This window comes from Miniopterus natalensis, chromosome 3, assembly GCF_054644295.1.
Source record: "Miniopterus natalensis isolate mMinNat1 chromosome 3, mMinNat1.hap1, whole genome shotgun sequence".
In the NCBI taxonomy this organism is placed as follows: Eukaryota; Metazoa; Chordata; class Mammalia; order Chiroptera; family Miniopteridae; genus Miniopterus; species Miniopterus natalensis.
The window spans coordinates 39,738,963-39,761,808 of record NC_142083.1 but is presented as its reverse complement, the minus strand read 5'-3'; the positions used below and the strand labels follow the sequence as shown (position 1 = coordinate 39,761,808).

The following is a 22,846-nucleotide window of genomic DNA, read 5'->3' as shown; positions in this document are numbered from 1 at the left end:
CTGGCCGTAGGGAAGCTGCAGGGGGCTGTATAGGAGCCACTGCATGATGTGGCAGAAGGACAGGGGCAAAGGAGTAAGCCTTCGTTTGATTAATGAGTAAATAGGCCCATTGGAGTGAATTTTTATGTCTCCATAACGTGCTCAGTCTGGGAGCAGGAACCAGTCTTCTGGCCTTGCTGGCTCATATTTTTCCTAGTGTAGCACACACTTTTTTTGTCTGCCCAGTGGCTATGGTGAACTCTAGATTCCAATTTGGAGTTCCGGTCCCAGTTCCACCACTGACAAGCTATGGGATGTTGGGCAAGTTTCTTAACCCCTTTGTGCCTATTTGCCTCATATATCAAGTGGGGATAATGGCAGAGCCTACTTCCTAGGGTTTTTGTAATGATTGGCTGAGAAAAACAGGCAAAGTACTTAAAAACAGTGCCAGGCACATGGTAAGAGCTTAGTAGATATTAGCTATGTAATTTTTTTAAAAAGGGAACATAGATTTTATTGTATTCAAGACTTTCATTCCATTTGTTATTTAGAAAGTAGCATAGTTGAAAATATAAAAACTGAAATTTAAATTCTTTTAAACTTTATTCAAATTGAATAGATTTATGTTGATAGTACAGTCAGCTTATATGTTTTGACTGTGAATATTTTATCCTTTGGAGTATCTTTCATTTGTAGTAAATACTGCTTTAGAGGCAAAGTTCTTCCAGAATAAAATCATACTAGAGGATTGTCTAACAGAGTTTCACATAATGTTTAATGGGACAAACAAGGATTTCATGTTACAAAAGAACAGATGAAAGACCTTACTCTACTCAGTATTTCAATATTGAGTAATATTGAAAGAACACATTCCGTACTCCTTACCCCAGGTGTCTCACACCTGCCTTTTTGCAAGTTAACTGCACTTGCCCTGCGACCCCAGCTTAATTTAGACAAGTTTTAATGCATATTGAGTCCAGATACAGAATATTGCATCTGATTTGCTGTTTGTATGCTGTTTACTTAGATGTCTACTGATTTTTGTCTTTGACAAATTTAAATAAATAAAATTGATGTTTTTGCAGCATTTACTTTAAACGGTTGCTCTGTGCAGTGGGCTGGTGTTGAAACACAATAGCTTTTAAATTGGACTGCTTACAGAGTGATGTGTAAAATCTTTCTAGATGTCTTTCTTAACTGCCGTGGTCAGGTAGGAATCATTATTTGTTTTTGCAGCCAAGTTAATGGGTTAAAACGGCAGTGGAAACTGCCTTCTGGTAGACCGTTTAAAAAGTGCATTTAACCACTTGCTCAGGGCATTTAGAATAAAGAATCAGGAAAGTAATTTACAATCCAGTTTGCCCTTGCAAATATTGAAAAGCAGAGGTTCATAATGAAAGTATTATATCATCTGCATACATGTGTTATTAGTTTGGTTTTAGTTCAGTGTTTCTGTATGTTCTGTGGTTAAAATGACCACGGAGAGCAAACAGCAGCTAATTTTCTTACTTGCTCTTTTGTTGCTTGCTTCAGATCTTTGCGTGTAGTGGCCATGGAGTCATAGTATCAGTGTTGTACAAGTGCGAGTCTTACAGTGTTATTGGGAGAGAAAGGCAGGGCTGGAATCTGAACATCTTAGGATTCCAATTCCCTCCAAGTGCACAGAAACATTGGGTTGCCAGTTTCCTAAGCTTTTTAACAAAATGCCGTCACCGAAAATTTGGTCTAAAGATATTTGTATTGATACAATTTCTTGTCATGGAGAAGGTTTTTTTTTTTGTGTTTTTTTTTTGTTTTTTTTTTAATATATCTTTATTGATTTCAGAGAGAGGAAAGGAGAGGGAGAGAGAGAGATAGAAACATCAATGATGAGAGAGTCATTGATCGAGCCCACAACCTGGGCATGTGCCCTGACTGGGAATTGAACCCGGATCGCCTGGATCCCAGGTCGATGCTCAGCCGCTGAGCCACGCCCAGCCGGGCATCATGGAGAAGTTTTGTAAGTTCTCAAAATGTTTACTTGATTTTATTACCTCTGAATATTACCTTGCCGCCCCCAACACCGCCACCACTACCTTCAGATTTTCATTGTGAGCATTAGAATTTATTTATTTTTAATTTTTTCAACAAGTTATATTTTAGATGTATTATGTAAGTGTTTACTGTTTTTTTAAAAATATGTTTTTACTGATTTTAGAAAGTAAGGGAGAGGGAGAGAGAGAGAGCGGGATAAACATTAATGGGAGAGAAACATTGATCAGTTGTCTCCTGCACATATTGTTGTTATTATTTTTTAATCCTCACCAATGATGCATTTTGAGAGAAAGAAATGTCTGTTTGAGAGAAACATCGATTAGTTGCCTCCCACACGTGCCACAACTGGGGATTTAACCCATAATCTGGTTATGTACCCTGACGAGGAATTGAACCTGCTGCCTTTTGGTGTATGGGACAATGCTCCAGCCAATTAAGCCACACTCGCCAGGGCATGTAGTGTTATTTTAATCTTAGTATATTAATGAATAGAAATAGATGCCCTGGCCAGGTGGCTCAGTTGGTTGAGCATCATCCAAAAGGTGGTGTGTTTGCAGTACCTGGTTGGAGCGCGTACGAGCAGCAACCAACCAATCAGTGTTTCTCTCTCTCTCTTTTCCTCTCTCTCTAAAAAAAAACAGTAAAAATACATCCTTGGGTAAGGATTAAATCATCATCATCACCATCATCATCATCGCCATCTTAGTATATTAATTATTAGGAATAGAAACAATTTCTTAAAACTTTTTGGGATTGTCTTTTTAATTGCAGAAAAGAATTATAAGTGTGTTACCAGAAGACAATTACTTAAAGTGGGATAATAGATTGTTACATGTCATAGAATTCTAATTTTTATATTAGCAATATGTAGTAAAATACTTAAGAAAAAGAAACCTAGGATAACTAGAACCTGAAGTTGCCCATATGTTCTTATTTAGAGGTGCCTTTCATTATGGCAGGCAACTTGAATTGCTTCCTACCATAAATTTTAATGTACCACTCAGTTATACTATTCTTTAGCCCAATTTAGAATAATAGATTGAGAGTAATGTCTTAATGCAGTGTAACCTTTGGAATGGGAGAAATAATCCCTTCCTGGGAATTAGTATACACATAGTAAGGATGTCAGTTTTATCATACTGCATGATTGGATTTGTAATAGCATGTAATATTATACTTATTACTTATACTTAGTACTCACACTTATTACATAAGTATGTTGATTTCTTCTTAATAAATTTATTCTAATATTAATTTAAAGATGACACTTATAATATTTGAAAATATATATTTTGATTTTAAAGTTTTTTTGATGACCTCATTCTCATTCTAGTGAGAGACCCAACTTAGGGAGGTCTCAATAATTTTATGTCATTTCATAAAATGGGTGTTTTGAAAGAATTTGAGATGGTGGGTATTGTGATAAAATTTTAGCTGTGCAAAGGTCCTTATTCTCACTCTTCCTTAACAGTCATATGTACAGTTGTGAAACTGTAATGAAAATATTAGGGCTTTATTTGAGGAATTGGAAAAGGGCTTCTTAAAAAGAATGTTATCTCTTATTGTGATGCTACCTTGTAATGATAGTTACTGGCTTTTTCATTTCTTATAAAAAGCAAATTTTGCATACTAGGTGAAAATGTTCACAGGAACTAATTTACACACCCATTCAAATTCCTTTTGGAATAGGGGGATATACAAGTAAACAGATAGTAATAAAACTAATGTACACACTCTAAAATAATGGTCTTAATGGTGCTGATGGAAGGTTTCCAATTTGTAACAAAGCAGTAATTTTTAAGAAACAAATTATGTAGAAATGTACATTATTAAAAATATATAATTCCAAACTGCAGTATTGGACAAATTTATCTTACCCCTACTTCTGTTGATGACCAAATAATAGACCAGGATTAATGATTTTATAAGCCAGGCCTTGGTGATCTTACCAACTTTACATATATATTCCCAGTGCTATAGATGCATAACAGTTTTGATTTGGAATCATAGCCTTTAGTGGATGTATTCTTTGTTCTACATTATCCATGATTCTCAAAACATGGTTTGTAGACCACCTGTCTCAGGAATCATCTGTGATGATTCATAAAAATGGGAATTCCTGGGCCCCACCACAGAACCCTCCAGTTTTAGTAAGAACCCTAGATGATTTTTATGGGCATTGAGGTTTGTAAATAAGTGCCCTAGAACAGAGGTCCGCAAACTGTCTGTAAACTGCTAGATAGTAAATATTTTCAGCCTTATGGACTTTGTTGCAACTACTCACCTCTCCTGTTACAGCACAAAATCAATAGCAATAATACATAAATGAAATAGGCATGGCTAGCCAGATTCAGCCCAAGAATATGCAGATCTCTGATAGAATCAAGATTTAATGATTTTTCCTCTACAAATCTTTTCTAAGGCATTATCTCTGAAATCAGTTTTGTGATTTCCTCTGTGTTTATTTTTTGATAACTAAAGAAAATTCATAAATATAGGAGCACTTCCTGGATATACAGTAAATAAATTGATAGATGTAGCACCTTGGTAATTTTAAAGTTTTCTGTGTTAATATTAAGGAGAGTGTGATTTTCTTATTTGTAACCATACACTCTGCTAATATTAGGTTCCTGTGGCTAGAGCAAGTATTCTTTGGCTAATTGGAGAAAACTGTGAACGAGTTCCTAAAATTGCCCCTGATGTTTTGAGGAAGATGGCTAAAAGCTTCACAAGTGAAGATGATCTGGTAAAACTGCAGATTTTAAACCTGGGAGCAAAATTGTATTTAACCAACTCCAAACAGGTAAGAGACTACTCTTTACTTCTCCCTACTTTCTTCTTTACTCTAATGCAGCAGCTAAAGTCTTCATGCGTTAGTCTGTTTAGCAGTTACTAGGTGCTTCTTTCTTTAAGGTTCTGCAATAGGTGGTAGTTGTGCAAAGAGACGATATTCTCGTCTAGTAGGGGAGAAAATCATAAAAAATGAACTGGTATGTGGTAAGTGCTGTAACAGAAGTACTGAAATACAATGGAACTCCAGAGGAGAAGGTGACAAAGTCTAAAGTGGGAGGAGAGAGGTCGGAGAAAGTCTCATAAGGGAGAAGACTCCTGCCTGGGCCCCTGAGGAGTGGTTTACCCTACAGAAGAGGGAGAGGAGAGCGGGGGAGTCAGAGGCGTGAAGCAGCTTGGTGCATCCAGCACACTTAAGCTGAGTCTGGGAAGGTAGGCATGGCCAGGACGGGGCGTGCCAAGTGCCTGGCCTTTGTCCTACAGGTATAGGGGAAACCCGTAAATATTTTTAAATAATGGTATAATTTACCAGGGTGCAGTTTAAAATATTCATTTTTTAAATCATTTTACCTTTTGAGGAACTGTAAGTAAGAGGAATCACCACTATGTATAAAATATATAGAATCACCTTCACCCATAAAATAAGGACTTCCCATTCTTCTTCCTGTATCTGAATTGCTGTTCTCCACGGGTGGAGGACTTCTCCTGACCAGGGAGCCTGGAAAAGGATTCTTGCTCATTTGCAGCAGCTGGGTCTCTTAGTGGGCTTTCTGCACCATGTCCTATTTCTTCCTAATTTTTCCTTTCTGCCTGATTATCACTGCCTCTGTGGTTTTTCCCTTCATTTCCCTCTCTGTGTCTGTTTTTGTTCCCCTCCTTCAAACTCTCTGCCTGTATATCTTTCTAATGTCCTGCACCCTTCCCACAGGCATGCACGCATGTGCACACCCACCACCGCCGCCACCACCACCGCTGTCTAATGTCTATGTCTGCCCTCCTCTTCTGCCTCTCCCGTTAGTGGTCACCTTTCTCTTTTTGTGTTTGCCGGGTGTCTGTATGCACCATCTCTTTCTGCCTTCTCTGCCAACCCATACTCACTGTCTACTAAACTGCTGTTGGCTATTTAGCAGTCTCAGGTTGATTCCTCAGATTCATTTCTGTGTGTGTTGGGATCATCTTCATCCCCATTTGTGATACGAATTTTGTTATTATAGCTTTTGCTGATTGGTATACAAGATTTATAACCAAATAATTTCAGATATTCTCAGTATATTTCCATGAGTTAGATTTTATCTTTACATTTTAGATCAATCTTTGAAAGGAATCAGTTAATCATTTCCAAATGTCGTGTAGATCTCTATGCAATGAGTTATTTTTCAAAAACGGAGTAAAAGAAAGGAAACTTATGTTTGCTGTTGAGTGTCTTATATATAGGTAAAACATTGTTTTAGCCTGACACTCCTTGTGTTCACTAAAATCATACAGTATTGAGAAAGCCAATATAACCTAGAATATTATGATTATTATGACTTTATGTCTGGCTTGGCTACTCTAAAGATATCTAACATGGATTATTATAAATGAAAAATCATACAACATTAGTATGTTAATCAAGACTGAAAGTAGTTATGTCTTACAAAACTAAATGAAGGTTTTTGTCCCCGCCGGGTGGCTCGTTTAGTTGGACTGTTACCCCATGCACCAAAATGGTTGTGGGTTCAGTTCCCAGTCAAGGCACATGCCTAGGTTGCAGTTTTGATCCTGGTCGGGACAAATACGGAAGGCAACCGATCTATGTTTCTCTCTCACATCAATGCTCCCCCCCTCCCCCGCCTTTCTCCCTCCTTCTCTCTTCCCCTTTCCTCTCTTTCTGAAATCAATAAACATATCTTTGGGTGAGTATAAAAAACAACAAAAAACTAAATGGAAGTTCTGTCTTTGGCCCTTGTCTTTGTAGCTGCAAGTAACCAATTATGGAATGTATTACTCTTTGTTCAGACATTATAGTGTATTCCATCCATATCTTTTTATCCAGTGAATTTGAAGACAACATCGTTTGCGCTCACATTTTTTTTTCTTGAGCTGTAGTAATAATTGACATTTTGGGGCCCAGCTTCTGAAGTGTTCTATTGTATATTTTAGAATAACACTGTAGGAAACCACAATAGATGTCACCACCAGCTGGTGAAACATTACAATGTTTAGAAATATGCCAAATTTTCACACATAGTTTTATATAATTCACTGTTATTAAGTGATTAAATACAAAATTAGATGAATGAAGGTGTCCTGTAGGTTTGTACTCTGTTCTCCAGTTTCTCATGCCTCAAGAAAAGGGGTTTGAGAGAAGTTATGAATGAAAATTAGCGTTAAAGAGTGATTTTTAGCACCATCAACTTGACAGCATTTTAAGTTGTATGGTTCATCCCTATTGACTGTAAAACAGAGACTAAAATGATGGCTTTGACCTAAATGTAAAAAGTTGTTTTCTATACTTATTTATTTTAGCTGTTTTTAAAACTGAGCCAGAGAGACCAAGTCACAGTGTCCAGGGACTGATTTGCCATGGAGTCCTGATATTTATTTGTAGATCTGATTCCCTTTGGTCTAGATAACTTAGTGAGCATTTCCAGAATTTTTATTATTTAGTTATAGAGAATGCCTAAGTTCATTTTTACAAGATTTAGGACGCTGTATTCATTTGTATGCCTAAGGAATATTGAATAATAAACTTCTTTAATACCTGAAGATATTTTCATCTAGTATAAAGAATTTAAAGATTAGTCAACTATCTGCTTTCCATATGTTGAATTAGCTCCTACTGAATGGACCCTCCCATAGATAACAACTATGAATGCTGGAAAAATATAAAAAAAACTGCCTCAAGTCTCAGCAAAGTAAAGAAAAGCAGGGAGATTCTGGAGGGACATTGACACTTGGAAGAAGGGAGTGGCACAGAGAAAATTTCCTCACTTTTACGGCTTTGAGGATACACTGCAGTTGACACTGTACACAGAGGCTAAAACTTCAAAAGGAAACCCAAAGTCTTTCTGGCATGAGGGAGTAGAGGACATATTTCAGAGAAACTGCAGATATTGGACAGTTAGGGAAGGAATCTAGAAAGGAGAGAGCCAGAGTGGGGGAGCCTCAGAATCTCTGAATAACTCTGCCCAAGTCTCTGGCTGACCCCTGAACCACACATGCACAGGGTAGATTCAGAGCATCACAGCTAAGAAAAACAATGTACAGTTGATGTACTATAGAATTATACACCTGAATTATAATAATTATAATTATATAATTTTATTAACCAGTGTCACCTCAATAAATTTAATAAAATAATAAAAAACAAAAAAAGAATAAAGGCACTAAACTGAAATTTGTACTGCACCAGAGACAAAGTTTACACTTTGAACTCAACCAAGTTAATTGCCTGCTGGAACAAAAAATCAGTACTTAAAGAGTATAACAGTATTCAGTGTCTCTATAACATAACATTCATAATGTCCAAAATACAATCCAAAATTACTCCACATAAGAACCAGAATGGGGAATTACTGTTTAATTTGTATAGAGTTTCCATTTGTGAAGATACAAAAATTTTGGAGATGGATGGTGGTAATGGTTATACAACACAATGAATGTACTTAATGCCACTGAACTGCATATTTAAAAGTGGTTCATATGGTATATTTTATGTATATTTTACCACAATAAAAAAGAAGACCAGGAAAATGTGATCAGTTTTCAAGGAAAAAACAACAAACAACAGAAACCAACCCTGAGATGACCCAGAACATTATTTGCAAGCAAACATTTTACGCAGTTTTTATGATTATGGTCGGTGATATAAAGGAAAATATTCACAATGAGTGAATATTTCCAGCAGAGAAATGGAAATTATAAAAAATCAAATGGAAGTTCTAAAACTGAGAAATCCAGTATCTGAAAAATCAACATCGTGTCTAAAGTATTATATGTTCTTTAACATTTTAATATTTTTGGGGGGGGTATACAGATATAAAGCTGCTTCATGTAGTTTTTATTATTATTTTTTTTTTTTAAACTCTGTTACATTATATTAAGACTCTTTAGGCAGACTTCTTCTGTAAGCTTCTTTAATTTTCTGACCCTGGACTCTTTCAGATGTAAGATTGTGTTTGGAAAGCAGTTTAACTCAATGTGATAGCTACCATAGAACTATTTGATGTCAATTACTGGGAGGAAGTTAGTGATTGAGAGTGCAGGCTCTCATGTTGGACTGTGTGGCTTCAAATTCTGTTCTGCTGCTTCTGAGCTACATGATTTTGGACAAATCATATAATCTGTCCCAGACTCAGTTTCCTCTCTGTAAAATGGGAATATCTGTATTGGAGAAGGACTCAGCACAGGTATCCTGGAAGCTGTCCCTTCAGCTCTCTCCCCAGAGCCACAAACAACAGACTTCATGTGACTACTTTCCCCTCCCTCCACCAGAGCTCAGGGTGAGTGGCTGTGAATAAAATTCGATGTGTTGGCCCTTTAAGAGGGTGCCTATCTCTGGTGCACAGAAATGGCACTGATTTCACAACCAGATGTTATATGTGTGCCTCTTTCCGGTTGTGGTGCTCTGGGCTGGGGAGCCTGGCTTGGAGTTTAGATTCCACTCTTCTCGGGAATCTCCCCTTGCAGCTGAGCTATCCCTTCAAAATCACAGCTGCTGTCCGTGGGAGTGAGGCACACCCTTTTCACATCTCCACCCTTCCTACCGGTCTCCACGTGGCTTCTTCTGTAAATCCTTAGTTATAAGACTTCTCTTCAGCTAATCTTCATTTGGTTATTAAGGATAATTGTTCTATAATTGAGTTGTAATTCTAGTTCGGTCTTGAGAGGAGGTGAATGTATTTTCCACATACTCTACTGCCATCATGGATCCCTTGAATTTCTTAATTTTTATGTAGAGTTTTCTCAGATTCATTTATCCTATGTCACAGTGACTTAGAGTCAATCTGAAGAGAGTGTAATTAGTTTAAGTAGTCTCTGGTTAGCATTAACTATTAGTTGATACCAGTAATGATTCCCTAAATCTAAGCAGAAAAATTAATCTGAAATGAAAATTTAATAAATAGTTTTATATATGATATTGACTATTTTTGCTGTTGAGGGTACATTGTATTATTCTCGTATAATTTTATGGATAAAACCTATTTAAAAGTACTACGTAACGTCAGATCTGGTTTTGGATTGAACCTTTGGTCATATTAAAATGCCATGGTTGTTGCCCAGCCGGGTGTGGCTCAGTGGTTAAAGCGTCGACCTAGGATCCAGGCTATCAGGGTTCGATTCCCGGTCAAGGCACATGCCCGGGTTGCGGGCTGCAGCCAATCAATGACTCTTTCATCATTGATGTTTCTATCTCTCTCTCTCCCTCTCCTGTCCTCTCTCTGAAATCAATAAAGATATATTTTTAAAAATAAATAAATAAATAAAAATAAAAAATAAAATGCCATGGTTGTTTACTTCACCATTGTCTGCTTTCTCCATAACTGTTGCTCAAGACCGATCTAATTTAAATCTGTTGTCTCAGTGTCCCTTTGAGTTTAGAATTTGTCCCAGATTTCTCATTTTTGATGAAGTAGTATCATTAATAGTTACATTAAAATAAGACAGTGACTTGTAGACTTCCACATTGTACTTGTATTGTCTACCATGGTTTTATCTAGTAGCACATAAGACACAAGTATAGTGAAGAGATTTCATTTGAGTAAATTGGAAAAACTTTGTCTTTCATTTTTCAGCCTTTTTGAGATGGAACATAACTAACTTTTCCCTTTTAGAGCAGCATGCAGAATGTGTGCTGATAAAATGAAGTGTGCTGTGAAAGGGCAGGGAGGAAAAGCGAAGTCCTTTGCTTTTCCAGTGCTGGTGAGATAAATGTTTAAGTGCTTTCATTTGCTGGAAACTTGATGTACCAGCAAGAGGTGCCATGGCCTGTGTGGAGCATGAAGTTCCCAGCTGGCAGCAGGTGGAGTCAGAGGAAAACACGGGAAGTTCGAGGTTGGGTTTGGTGAAATATGTACAAGAGATAGTGACATTAAAGAACCTGGACAGAGCACTCTTGCTACGGTAGTTTTGCCATTTGTTGTGTAGCATAAATCTAAAACCTATTTATTATTTGGCAGTTCTTTTTTTATTTTGTTATACATCCAGCAAGAGAATTTTTAAAAATTAAAGTGTAAATTTATTGAAGAATGAAGTACTGAATTTCTCTCTCAATACTTAACATGTATAAAATGTTTATCAACATTTCCTATCCACCATGAGAATTGTAGTGATATTGCTGACCACACAATAATCAGAAGACATGACAAATCTGCTAAAAAAGTATCAGCATCTATTTTAAAAGTTAGGAGTTATTTGAAAAAGATTGTGTCTCAAGATGACAAATATATACAGTTGTGTACAAAAGATGTTTACATATATCTTTGTGAAACGTGATCTCATTTAGATCAAATAACTTTTTAAGAATTATTTTTGTTCAATTTTTATTTCAAGTTTTCTTTTGCACATATGAAAAATGAAGCAATAACTGTTCTCTCTTGGCTCCATTAGCAGAAAAAGGACCCTAAACAATGCTGCTTTTTAAATAGAAAAATCAATTAATTCCAATAATAGTTCGACTTTTTTTCACTCAAAGCTTTTGTGCATTTGTTTTGTTGGTGCAATAAACGGAATCAAAGTAAAGCTTTTGGAAGTTTATTCTGTCAGAAATGCTGTAAATGGTATTGCAAGTTTAAAAGCCCAATGTGGAGGATAAAATTACTCATTTATGCCAAAAGGATGTTGTCATGGTAAAATTATTGTTTCTATTAAGAGAAAACTATGGAACAGAAATATTTGGGGAATTGGTTGTGGTGCATACATACAAAATCTGTTCTGCCAATTGAAGTTAAACTGTAATGGTCAGATTTATTGATATTTGATATGTATAGTTTAACTGAACTATGGAATTATGATGAAGCTAATGTTGAAAAACATACTTCAGCATGACAGACAGCACGCATTCTGGTACTCAGCTCCCTTTGATGCATGTTACCAACAGGATTTTAGAAATGTGGTTTTGTGAAAAACTGCATTGTAAATTGGCCTGAGTGTTCTATATTGGCTTTTGTTGTGGGGCTGAGGTGGAAGGGAGTGAAAAAAACTTTTGTACTATATTGGTTAGATTTTTATTCAGAATCACGTGGAAGTCTATAAAGTGTTCACCAAATAGGGTATCAGAATCTTCAGCTTTTACAAATTTTAGCAAATAGCAATTCTTAGAAACAAATCTTGCAAATAGGAACACATTGAAATTTGTCTCTATAAAGACAAGGGAGGGACTGAACAAAGTAAGTGCTAAGAGCTCAAGATTTATTTTAAGTTCTGTCATTTGCAGTATCTCAGCTGTTGTGAAGACTTGATAGAGCTTCTGTTTTTAATTGGATACATTTATATTTTGTATTAAAATGAAATGACATTGAGAAAGGCAACTGATTTTGCAGTATGTAAATTTGGTGATTTATTTTAAAAATATAGAGAATTATTTAAAAGTTTTATGAAAATAATTATCAAGAAAAGTTTCATTGAATGGGATAGGGAAAATTAAATATCTGGGCTTGAAACATTTACAAATTGAAACATAAAAGAGAGCATTGAGATATCCTTCATTCAACAGAATTTTCTCTGCACTTATCAGACTGTCTAATACAGTAAAGAGGGTATTTTCTTCAATAAAAATATTGTGGTTTATAGAGAAAATTAAGTTGAAAATATCAGCGTCACAATTATTGATCATAAAATTCAGTTTTGAAGATTGTAGGTAACCTTATTTTTGTTCAAAAAAACTTCAAAATAATAAGACCATACAAAAACATGTTCTTCAGAGAAATACCAATAACTTAGTATTAGAGACAGATACAGCTAAAAAAGTGATTCAAGTATATGAATGCAGTGGATAATTATTCTGTTCATGTTTCAGTGCATCATTGTACATGGACATGTTTTTATCTTTTAGAAAAAATTTTATTTTTAAAAATACAGTTTAATAAAACTGTTTTACAAGACCACCAAACAAGTTTTACAGTCAATAGATACATATTTTTAAAAAACAATGTTATTTTAATTACTTAAAATTCCCTATCTCTCAATAATTGTGTATTTTAATGCATTGAAATAGTTTCATTTCTTAAAAATTAACTTCAGGGATCAGAAATATAAGCAAAATGTATCACCCCACTAGCTAGAAAAAATATCATTGCAGTGAACAGACTTATTTTCTTTCTCTGATTTATTTTGGTTGCACATTCTAAATCTCAGCACTCCAGTGACTTTAGAGTAAACCTAGTTATAAATTCTTACTCTGTATTTGAGAAAACTAATGGTTAATTTTCCGTGGTTATCCAAGCAAGTCAATTACACTGTCTAATATACTACTTCCTTTTGAACTGTATTCCTCATTTGGTGACTATTTTGCTAGTTTTTAAAAAATGAATCAGAATTATTCTCATCTGTAGTTGAACCAACGTGGTCTTGTAATTAGTGAATAGAAATTGTTGATAACCAGATTTAGAATAGCTCTATCAACATTTTCTCTAGTATTTTTTATAGCTCTACTTTATTAAAACTAGGTTAATGCTTTTTAAATACATTGTTATTGAAAGAAGGTTGCTTTCCATCCAAATCAGTTGTCTCAACCAATTATTGTAAAAGAGTTCACCACTCCATTCCTATACTTTGATTTACTGTTCTAGAATTGTCTTTGCCTGACATGATTGATTTTATTTTTTTATGTTTCTAATGTCTATAAAATGTTTTAATATAGATGTTTTATTTCTTCCATGTATTATGAATCCTATTTAATTTATATTTGCAATTGTAGTGTGTAACCTTCTAAATTAAAACTATGCTTTTTCAACAAAATAACGAGTTTAAAATACAAAGCTATTTTGTTAAATTGACTTAGGAAATCTTATTACAGTGTAAAAGCTACTATAATAAGTTGTTCCCTTACATAAATAAATAAATGACCAATATTACTAGCGGCTGTAAGCAGCATGGGGGAAAAATGGAAGGAGTCTTTTATCCTAGTTTTTAGAGGGCATCAGCAGCTTGCTTTTATGAAAAAGTAACAGCTAAATGCACTGCAAATAATTTGCAGTAATCCAGTTCAGTGATTCATGTGTCTGCTTTAATGGGTCATAATTCAGGGTAAAGTAACTGAGTGCAGTCAGAGTGCAGATACTGCTTATGCCAGGGACAGTATCTCTTCATAAAACACACCTCAGGAGAAGCAGTTTGCCAGCCCCCTAATACTCTCTGATGTTTTGATGTCCTGCATATTTTTCCGATTAAGTTTTGAGTGCCATGTTTTTAGTTGTATTTCCACATTCATTATTCTCACGTAGACCCTTCAGCGGGTTTGCCATATATGATTATTTTTTTAATGATGCCTTTCTTTCCACTTCAGCAGTTTAATAATCTAGCACATGGCTGCTTCTCAGTACTCAGCATTCACCTCCCCAATACTGAAGAGGACATGTGCTTTGGCTTCAAAATTCCATTTGCAGCGTTAGAAATGCATATTCCCTATGGAACAACATTTGTTTGACATAACCATTCATTTTTATTACCTCTTTAAATATGTTTATCCAGAGTTATCAATAATCATAAATAACTGTATTCTCATCTTGTTCTGTTTTTTTTTTCCAACAGACAAAATTGCTTACCCAGTACATATTAAATCTCGGCAAGTATGATCAAAACTACGACATCAGAGACCGTACAAGATTTATTAGACAGCTTATTGTTCCGAATGAGAAGAGTGGAGCTTTAAGTAAATATGCCAAAAAAATATTCCTAGCACAAAAACCCGCACCACTGCTTGAGTCTCCTTTTAAAGGTATTATTATTAGAATACAACTGCACTATATATGTTATCTGAAAAATATGACAATATATTCCATTTCTAATGTGTTTAAAATTTATCTCTTAGGAAATATAAATGAGTAGCTTATATAAATATATAAAAACAGTGTGCTTTCTATTCATTCATCTGCTCTCCAGAGTAAGCTTTGTATTAGTTAAAGTTTATATTTTTATGGACCTTATTTACCTAAATAATTTCAGTCTTCTGATTTTATTTTGATTCTTACTAAGCAGTGTAGCTGAACAATAGATAAAAGCTGTGTTGTTCTTGCAGACGTGGACTTCACTTGAGGAATATAATTCACCTTAATATTGAGTTGTTATTAATTAAATATTCTATGTATGGTAACAAACATTTCTAGGAACAATTATTTCATAAAAAATTTTTATATTTAAATATTTTTCAAAGATGGAAGTTGACTTATTTTTTCCACCTTTTTAAAAGGAGTAATTAATTGATCAGTTTCACAAGTAGCCATTACAGTTGGAATCAGATGATTATATACCTTGGTTTTCATATTTTTTCTTATTAATTGTAAAGTGATAAAAAGCAGTTCAGTTTTATAGAAAAACTATTAAAATTCTGGATGTGTTTGTGCCAAGACATGTATATGGATTGTTTAACTGTGCTGTCATTCTTAATATTCACAGTAAAGTAATTTTTAGAGAAGCTACATTTCAGAGCAACACCTCTAAACACACTGACTGATTAGCTTTTTTATTGACCATTATGGGGAAGATTATTGTAATCTATGGACTGAAATAAGTTTTTTGACCTATGAAGAGCTTCCTAGTTTATATTTATTCCTTGACATTTGAGGTAATATGCCAATTACCTTGAGCTCTGATTAAGACTGCTCTATGTTATATACAGCTCATATTGTTTATTTTATATTTTCCTCTATTTTAATAGATAGGGATCATTTCCAGCTTGGCACTTTATCTCATACTCTCAACACTAGAGCTACTGGGTACCTGGAATTATCTAATTGGCCAGAGGTGGCGCCTGACCCATCGGTTCGAAATGTAGAAGTAATAGAGTTGGTAAGTTGACCTTTCTGAAATTAATTTTGTCAAGCAGTAGGATATTCTAAAGTAACGATTGTTTCATATAAAAGCTTTTTGGGGGATTGAAAATTGAAAATTGTTCTGGTATTTCTAAGTGTAATGTGTTAGGTGTATCTCCATTATGGGAATGAAAAATTGTGGTATTCCTACATCATTGTACATGTACTGTTCCTTTTCTTCAAGGAAATAGAGAATTGAATTCTCTGCATCAGTGGTACCCACATTTGTGGTATTGCGTTTGTAGCTGTGTAGATTCAATTTCTAAGGTATTTAGTTTCATTGGATTGAACTTTTTCTACTTTGTTTAGAGATTCGTAAGCTTCCTGTCAGTGTTTTTCTAAATAATTTTTGCTGTTCTATTCTAGAGAAACCATACAAAGTGTTCTGGATTTTCTAATGAACCTGTTTTAAGTGAAGCCTAAGCATAAATAAGGGAGCATTGTGTACCAGAAATGTCCTTAGACAAGGTCACAATTAAATGAGTAATATGTTGCTTTCACATTAAAAAAACAACTTCTACGTAAATCATCTTTTCCCAGATCTTTAGAAAATGTTGGCTACTAAAATAAAAGAATTAATTTTCTGTCCTACTATTATCACTTTCTTATATAAAAAACAAAAATAGAGGGTCTACTGATTGTCGTTAGAGATTTGATTATGTGAAATATATCTAATACTTTTTAAACTAGAATTAATAAAAAAGAACAATTAAGTATTTCATTCTGGATGCTTTTCTGGTAGAAAAGTTATATTGAGAAAGGATTCAGATAGCCAGAGTTCTATACCACTAATTCCAATGAGAAAGTCAGTTAACCTTCTCAATTATCTTATCATATACAATGGAATAAAATCTTTATTACTTTAAATGGAATTTCTGTAATGTGCATAGCCATGTAATTTGATTCTTTTGAGAAATACGTTTCTCTTCTCTTCAGACTTTAGCTTTGGAGCATGGCCAGAAGCAGTAATAACTGATAATGGCTCCGTTTATCAAACCTGGCAGTGTACTTTGATAATGTTTGCAAACATTATCTTGTTTAAACCTCATAATGATTATCATTGTTGGTTATTGTTGTTCCCATTTTGCAGATGAGGAAACTGAGGTTTAGAGAGCATAAATTTATTGCTCAAGTTCACATAGCTAATAAGTGATGGAACTGAGATTCCAACTCCGATCCATCAGTCCTTTGTTCATGCTCTTACTGCATTTTAGTGTTTTGTAACATGAAGAGAGGAAGCTTGCTCTTGTTTGCAGATCTGTGCTATCCTTATTACTTAGCACCATCATTTTCATGTTGTGACAAATTATCTCTATTTAGAGATTATTTTTAAAAATGTAAAAGTTATTAAAACTAATTGCATGTCTATTCCTTTTTGCAATTAAGTTTGCTGATTTTCACTCAAATCTACATACTCTTAAGTACTCTTCAAAAAGATTGGCTTACTTGTGCAACTTTTGGTCAGATGATAGACTACAAAGAGAATGTTCTTTGTTATGATTCTTTCCACAGATATACTTAGTCTCCTAATTTCTTATTATGCCTGCTTGTTGTTTTTATGGTTCGTCCTTTATCATTATTGGGTACATAATGTTTAGGCCCAAGTAGAATCATCCTTTGATCCTTTCCTCACTTCCACCCACCCCTTCTCCTTGCCTCCCCATTCCACCAAAAAATTAAGTAAAAATAATTTATCTTCTCAGAAATTGATAACAATGCTATGCAATTTAATTTGGTCTCAGCAGTGTTCTTATTTTGGCTGATTGGTTGGTTGATTGGCTGGCTTAATTCCATTTCCATGCACTCTTCTAAACATTAACTACTTTGCAGGGACAGTACTTAAATAACTTATTCTCTTATATTCATTTCACCTGCCCAGTTCAACAGCGACAAATTGATTTCCTTTTCATTTTCCTGACTACATTTTGGAAATTAATAATTGGTAACTTATTTATGGAGAATAGTTATAACTGATGTAGTCTGATTGAAGAAAACTGATACTATCCATTGATGCCATTCAGAACACAGTTTCAATCTATTGGTCTCTGGAAATACTGGCTTAAAATTATACTATAAAAGACACAATTAAATATAAAAATATCAGGTACAGCCGTAGCAATGCAGAAAGTCTTTCTTCTTACTCCACCTCATATCCCTCCAAAGCCACATCAATGTATTTCGTGCACATAATACACTGTTATCCTAGTTTTACTATAAAGTGATTTTACAGGATCACGTGTAGTTACTGTGAAATATAACTTAGTAAGGAAAATGGCCTAGGTTTAGTCTGATATTTTAATAAAAACAGCAGGGAACCTAGTCAGATTGACACTGGAAGTCACTTTGAATTACATACTACCATTTCCAGGATATCGGATATAATATCTGTTTATATTATGATACCAGTAACTATTGAAGTCCATTAGAATTTTTTTGCTTAGTTCCAGAAAGTCCTTTTCCCTTCAATTACAGAAAAACTGTCTTGTGCATATCAAGGGTATTTTGCTTTATAAACACATCTGTTATCAATATTTTATCCCTCAGAGGAACTTTAAAATCAATGCCTTCCTGTTCTTTCCTCCTCTCTTTTCCCATTTGTTTCTTTTGCTTAGAATGCTGTGATTGTCATAGTCATGAAAGATCAAAAGTTAAAACTCCATGAATAACAAGTTGATAGTTATGTCAGGATAATTTGCTCTTTGAGCATAGAAGCCTAATTTCTCTTACTTGTTGATTTTTACCAGACTTCAGAAAATGATTTTTTGGATTTAAGAAAAATATGAACTTTAGTGTTTACAAAATATAGGAAATCTTTGCTTATAGGATACTATATTGATATTTGGAGTACAGAGCATTTTAAATATATAAAAAGAAAACAGTATTGCAAATATTATATAAGTATCTGATTCAAGTATATTCTAGTAGTTTACTCATTTTCCTATTTTGTCCATATATAGTAATTTTCTAGGTTACTGATGCTTATCTTTTTATGCAGCATACCTTAAGCCCTTAAACTCTAAGATCAGTGATTTTCAACAGAGATCTTTAAACAAAACAAACCCATGTCAGACTTGCACCAGACCAATTAAATCAGAATTTTAGGATATGAATCCCAGGCATTAGCTTTTTTACTATTAGTATTATTATTGTTTCTTTAAATATTTTTGGAAAATGATCTCAGGTGATTCTAACACAGGTGCATCCAGTGTTCTTGAATAAGAACCTGTCATACTGTAAATTCATTTTACACAGAATGTGTACTCAACAAGCTGACACATAGTAGATACTCAAGTAAGAGAGAGATAAATGAGTCTTAACCACTTTGACCTTTTAAAAAATATACATTTCCTTGCCTTTAAGAGAGAGTATGAGACATGATTTAATTTTTTTCTTGATGAATCAAGGTCATGATTATGAAAATAATTTATTTTGCTATAATTCACTGTATTAAAGTCTTCAAGGGCTATTCAGACAACTAATAATTAGTGTGCCAGATATCTGTGTACAAAATATCCAAAAATCCTTGCTCTCTAGAAGTTGACATTCTGGCAGGCATAGACTGACAATAAAAGTAAATATATAAAGCTTGGCTGGTGTGGCTCAATGGTTGAGCATCAACCTATGAACCAGGAGGTCATGGTTCGATTCAGTCAGGGCACATGTCCGGGTTTCAGGCTTGATCCCCAGTAGCAGGCATGCAGCAGGCATCCGATCAATTACTCTCTCTCATTATTGATGTTTCTATCTCTCTCTTCCTCTCCCTTCCTCTCTCTGAAATCAATAAAAACATATATTTTTTAAAAATAAATATATAAATAGTATAGTATGTTAGAAAGTAATAAGTGCTATCATGGTGGGGAAAAAAGATTAGAGCAAAGCATGGGAGGTTGGAATTTTAAATAGAGTGGTCTTCCCTGAGGTTACGTTTGTGCAGAGACATGAAGGAAGTGAGGGAGTTACCTGGGGGAGTTGGAAGTAGAAACAGCAGGGGGGAAGTCCCTAAGGTGGGAGTTTGCCTGGGGTGTTTGAAGGAACAAAGTGGACGGAGGTCAGAAAGGCAAGGGAGTTGGCATGGGCATGTAGGGCCACACAGACTCTTCTAAGGACTTGGGGCTTTTTCTCTGAGTGAAATGGGGAGCTGTCGCAGGGTTTCAAACCAAACAACTTGATTGTACTTAAGGTTTGTTTGTTTAATTTTTTTTTTTTAAACATATCTTTATTGATTTCAGAGAGAGGAAAGGAGAGGGAGAGAGAGATACATCAATGATGAGAGAGTCATTGATCAAGGCCGCAGCCGGGGCATGTGCTCTGATCGGGAAACAAACCCTGATCACCTGGATCCTAGGTTGACGCTCAACCGCTGAGCCACGCCCGGCCAGGCTGTTTAATTTTTTTTAATTTTATTTTTAAATTACAGTTGATATTCAGTATTCTTTTATATTAGTTTTAGGTGTACAGCTTAGTGGTTAGACAATTATATAATTTTATGAACTGATCTCCCAACAATTCTAGTACCCTCCTGGTACCTGGTTATTAAAAGGTGAATGGATTAAGAAGTACAAATTAGTAGTTACAAAAATAGTCATGGGGATGTAAAGTACAGTATAGGGAATATAGTCAATAATATAGCCAGACTTAGATTGTAATAGAATTATCCTAGCAGCTGTGTTGAGCAAACTCGGAGTAGTAGGGGTTGGAGTGGGAATGGGGAATGGAAGCAAGATAACCAGTTAGGAGACAGTTGCAGTAATCTGGGAGAGAGAGGGCTCTGACCAAGGCAGTAAGGGAACAAGGGGGCTCAAGGCTTTCTTGATGGATTATATGTTTAGGAAATGAGGGAAAGAAGTCAAAGATTACTCCAGGGTTTATGCTGTTGAGAAGGTCAGGGCTGTTTATTGCCTACACTAAATACTTTCATTGTTTTTCTCTTACCTCAGTATCATGCTGTGAACTTGCATTTCTTATTGCTATTGTGTCTACCTTTAATTGCCCTCATCTCTTCTAGGCTTTCGTTTAAATCTTCTGTAGACCAACAAATACAATAGTGTTTAAAATTATATGTAAAATAAGGTTGTTGATTTAACATAAAATGGGCCCTGAGAGTTTGTGTTCCTCTATTGAGGAGTAAAGGTGAATTAGCCTTAATGCCAGGAGTTGTCACAGTACCTTCTCTGTTGAGGCCTTAAACTTCCTTCTGGGTTCACAGTGTATTCTGAATGATTAAGTTCGCCAGATGACTGAATCCATCAGTGAGAATTCCTTTATATTTACATTTTTACTTTTATTTATTTTTTAAACAGGCTAAAGAATGGACTCCATCAGGAAAAGCAAAGAAAGAGAAACCTGCTAAGAAATTTTATTCTGAATCTGAGGAGGAAGAGGACTCTTCTGATAGCAGCAGTGACAGTGGTGGGCTTTATAATTTATTTAAAAATGTTATTCACTATAACTTACATGATATGCCTCCAACAAAACAATAAAGGCCTAGTACATAATATTCAACAAGTGAATTTTTAAAAGTTTATGCTATTACAAGAATTACTTTCATTTATACTGTATATCACTGTTTAGTTTTCAAAGTAATTTCAGATCCCTTCTTTTTTTTTTTAAATTTATTATTATTTTTTTTTATTTTATTTTTTTTTTGAGAGAGAGAGAAACATCTATCAGTTGCCTCACACACAAGCCCCGGGCATGGATCGAACCTACAACCTGGGTATGTGCCCTGACCAGGAATTAAACCTGCGACCCTTTGGTGCATGGGACAGCGCTCTAACCACTGATCACACCAGTCAGGGCTCCAAACCCTTCTTATTTGACATTGCCTCTTAGACACATAGGTGGTAAATGATAGAGCTGAAAAAAAAACTCATGCTTTTCTGAATTCTAACCCACACTGCCTGTTATATTCATTGGTGTGTTGAAAAATATGATTTTACATTTGATAAGCCTATAGTGGTGCCTTTAAAAGTAACTTTCTTTTATAAAAAAAGTAAAGTTTATTTTAAATATTGAGCAGTGTGTTCCTCATCCATTTTATACTTTTGTTTTTACATGAACCTGTATGGAGATAAAGCTAAAATTAATCCTTTGTGTATTATAAAGAAACAAAGAGTTAAAAGATTGAGAGCAACCATATACAATGAAAAGAATGCTAAATCAGAAGGATTTGGAAGTCCTGGGTTTTAGCTTTAAAAATTGAATAAGGCACTTACTTTCTGTATATCTGATAAATGAAGAGATAGAATTAGATGCTTTTTTAAAAATCACTTTTTATTTTTCAATTACAGTTGACATACAGTATTATATTAGTTTAGACATTATACCCCAATGATTAGACATTAATAACTTACTAAGTGATCATCTTGATAAATCTCATTCCCATCTGACATCATACGTAGTTATTAGAATATTATTGACTATATTCCCTATGCTGTTCTTTACATCCCTATGCCTGTTCTGTAACAACCAATTTGTACTTTTTTCTTTCTTTTTTTTTCTTAATTTATCTTTATTGTTGAAAATACTGTAATTGTCCCCTTTTTCCCCCGTTGATCCCCTCCCCCCTGCGCCCTCACCCCAGACTTTCACCATACTATTGTCTTTGTCCATGGGTTATGCATATATGTATGTAAGTTCTTAGGTTAATCTTTCCCCACCCACCCACCCCCGCCTTCCCTCTGAGATGTGTCAGTCTGTTCCATGCTTCTATGTCTCTGGATCTATTTTGTTCATCGGTTTATTTTTTTCATTAGATTCCACATATGAGTAAGATCATGTGATACTTGTCTTTCTCTGACTGGCTTATTTTGCTTAGCATAATACTCTCTAGGTGCTACATGCTGTCTCAAAAGGTAAGGGATCCTTCATTTTTCACAGCTGCATAGTATTCCATGGTGTAAAATGTCTGAGAAGATGCTTGATATGATTTCAGTCTTCTTGAACTTTTAGCGACTTGTTTTGTGTCCTAACATGTCGTCTATCCTTGAGAATGTCCCATGTGCACTTGAGGAGAATGCATATTCTGCAGC

General features: G+C 34.8%; 1 protein-coding gene across 2 annotated transcripts in view; it reads left to right on the top strand.

Annotated features, from left to right (window-relative positions):
- The window catches only part of AP3B1 (adaptor related protein complex 3 subunit beta 1), a 186,837-nt gene that overhangs the window by 88,139 nt on the left and 75,852 nt on the right, over positions 1–22,846 (top strand). For both annotated transcript variants that reach the window (XM_087815426.1, XM_016210377.2), the window contains 4 exons: positions 4,640–4,816; positions 14,536–14,722; positions 15,662–15,792; positions 21,116–21,224. In XM_087815426.1, the coding sequence (XP_087671552.1) occupies positions 4,640–4,816; positions 14,536–14,722; positions 15,662–15,792; positions 21,116–21,224 (604 nt within the window). The remainder of the gene's footprint in view (positions 1–4,639; positions 4,817–14,535; positions 14,723–15,661; positions 15,793–21,115; positions 21,225–22,846) is intronic.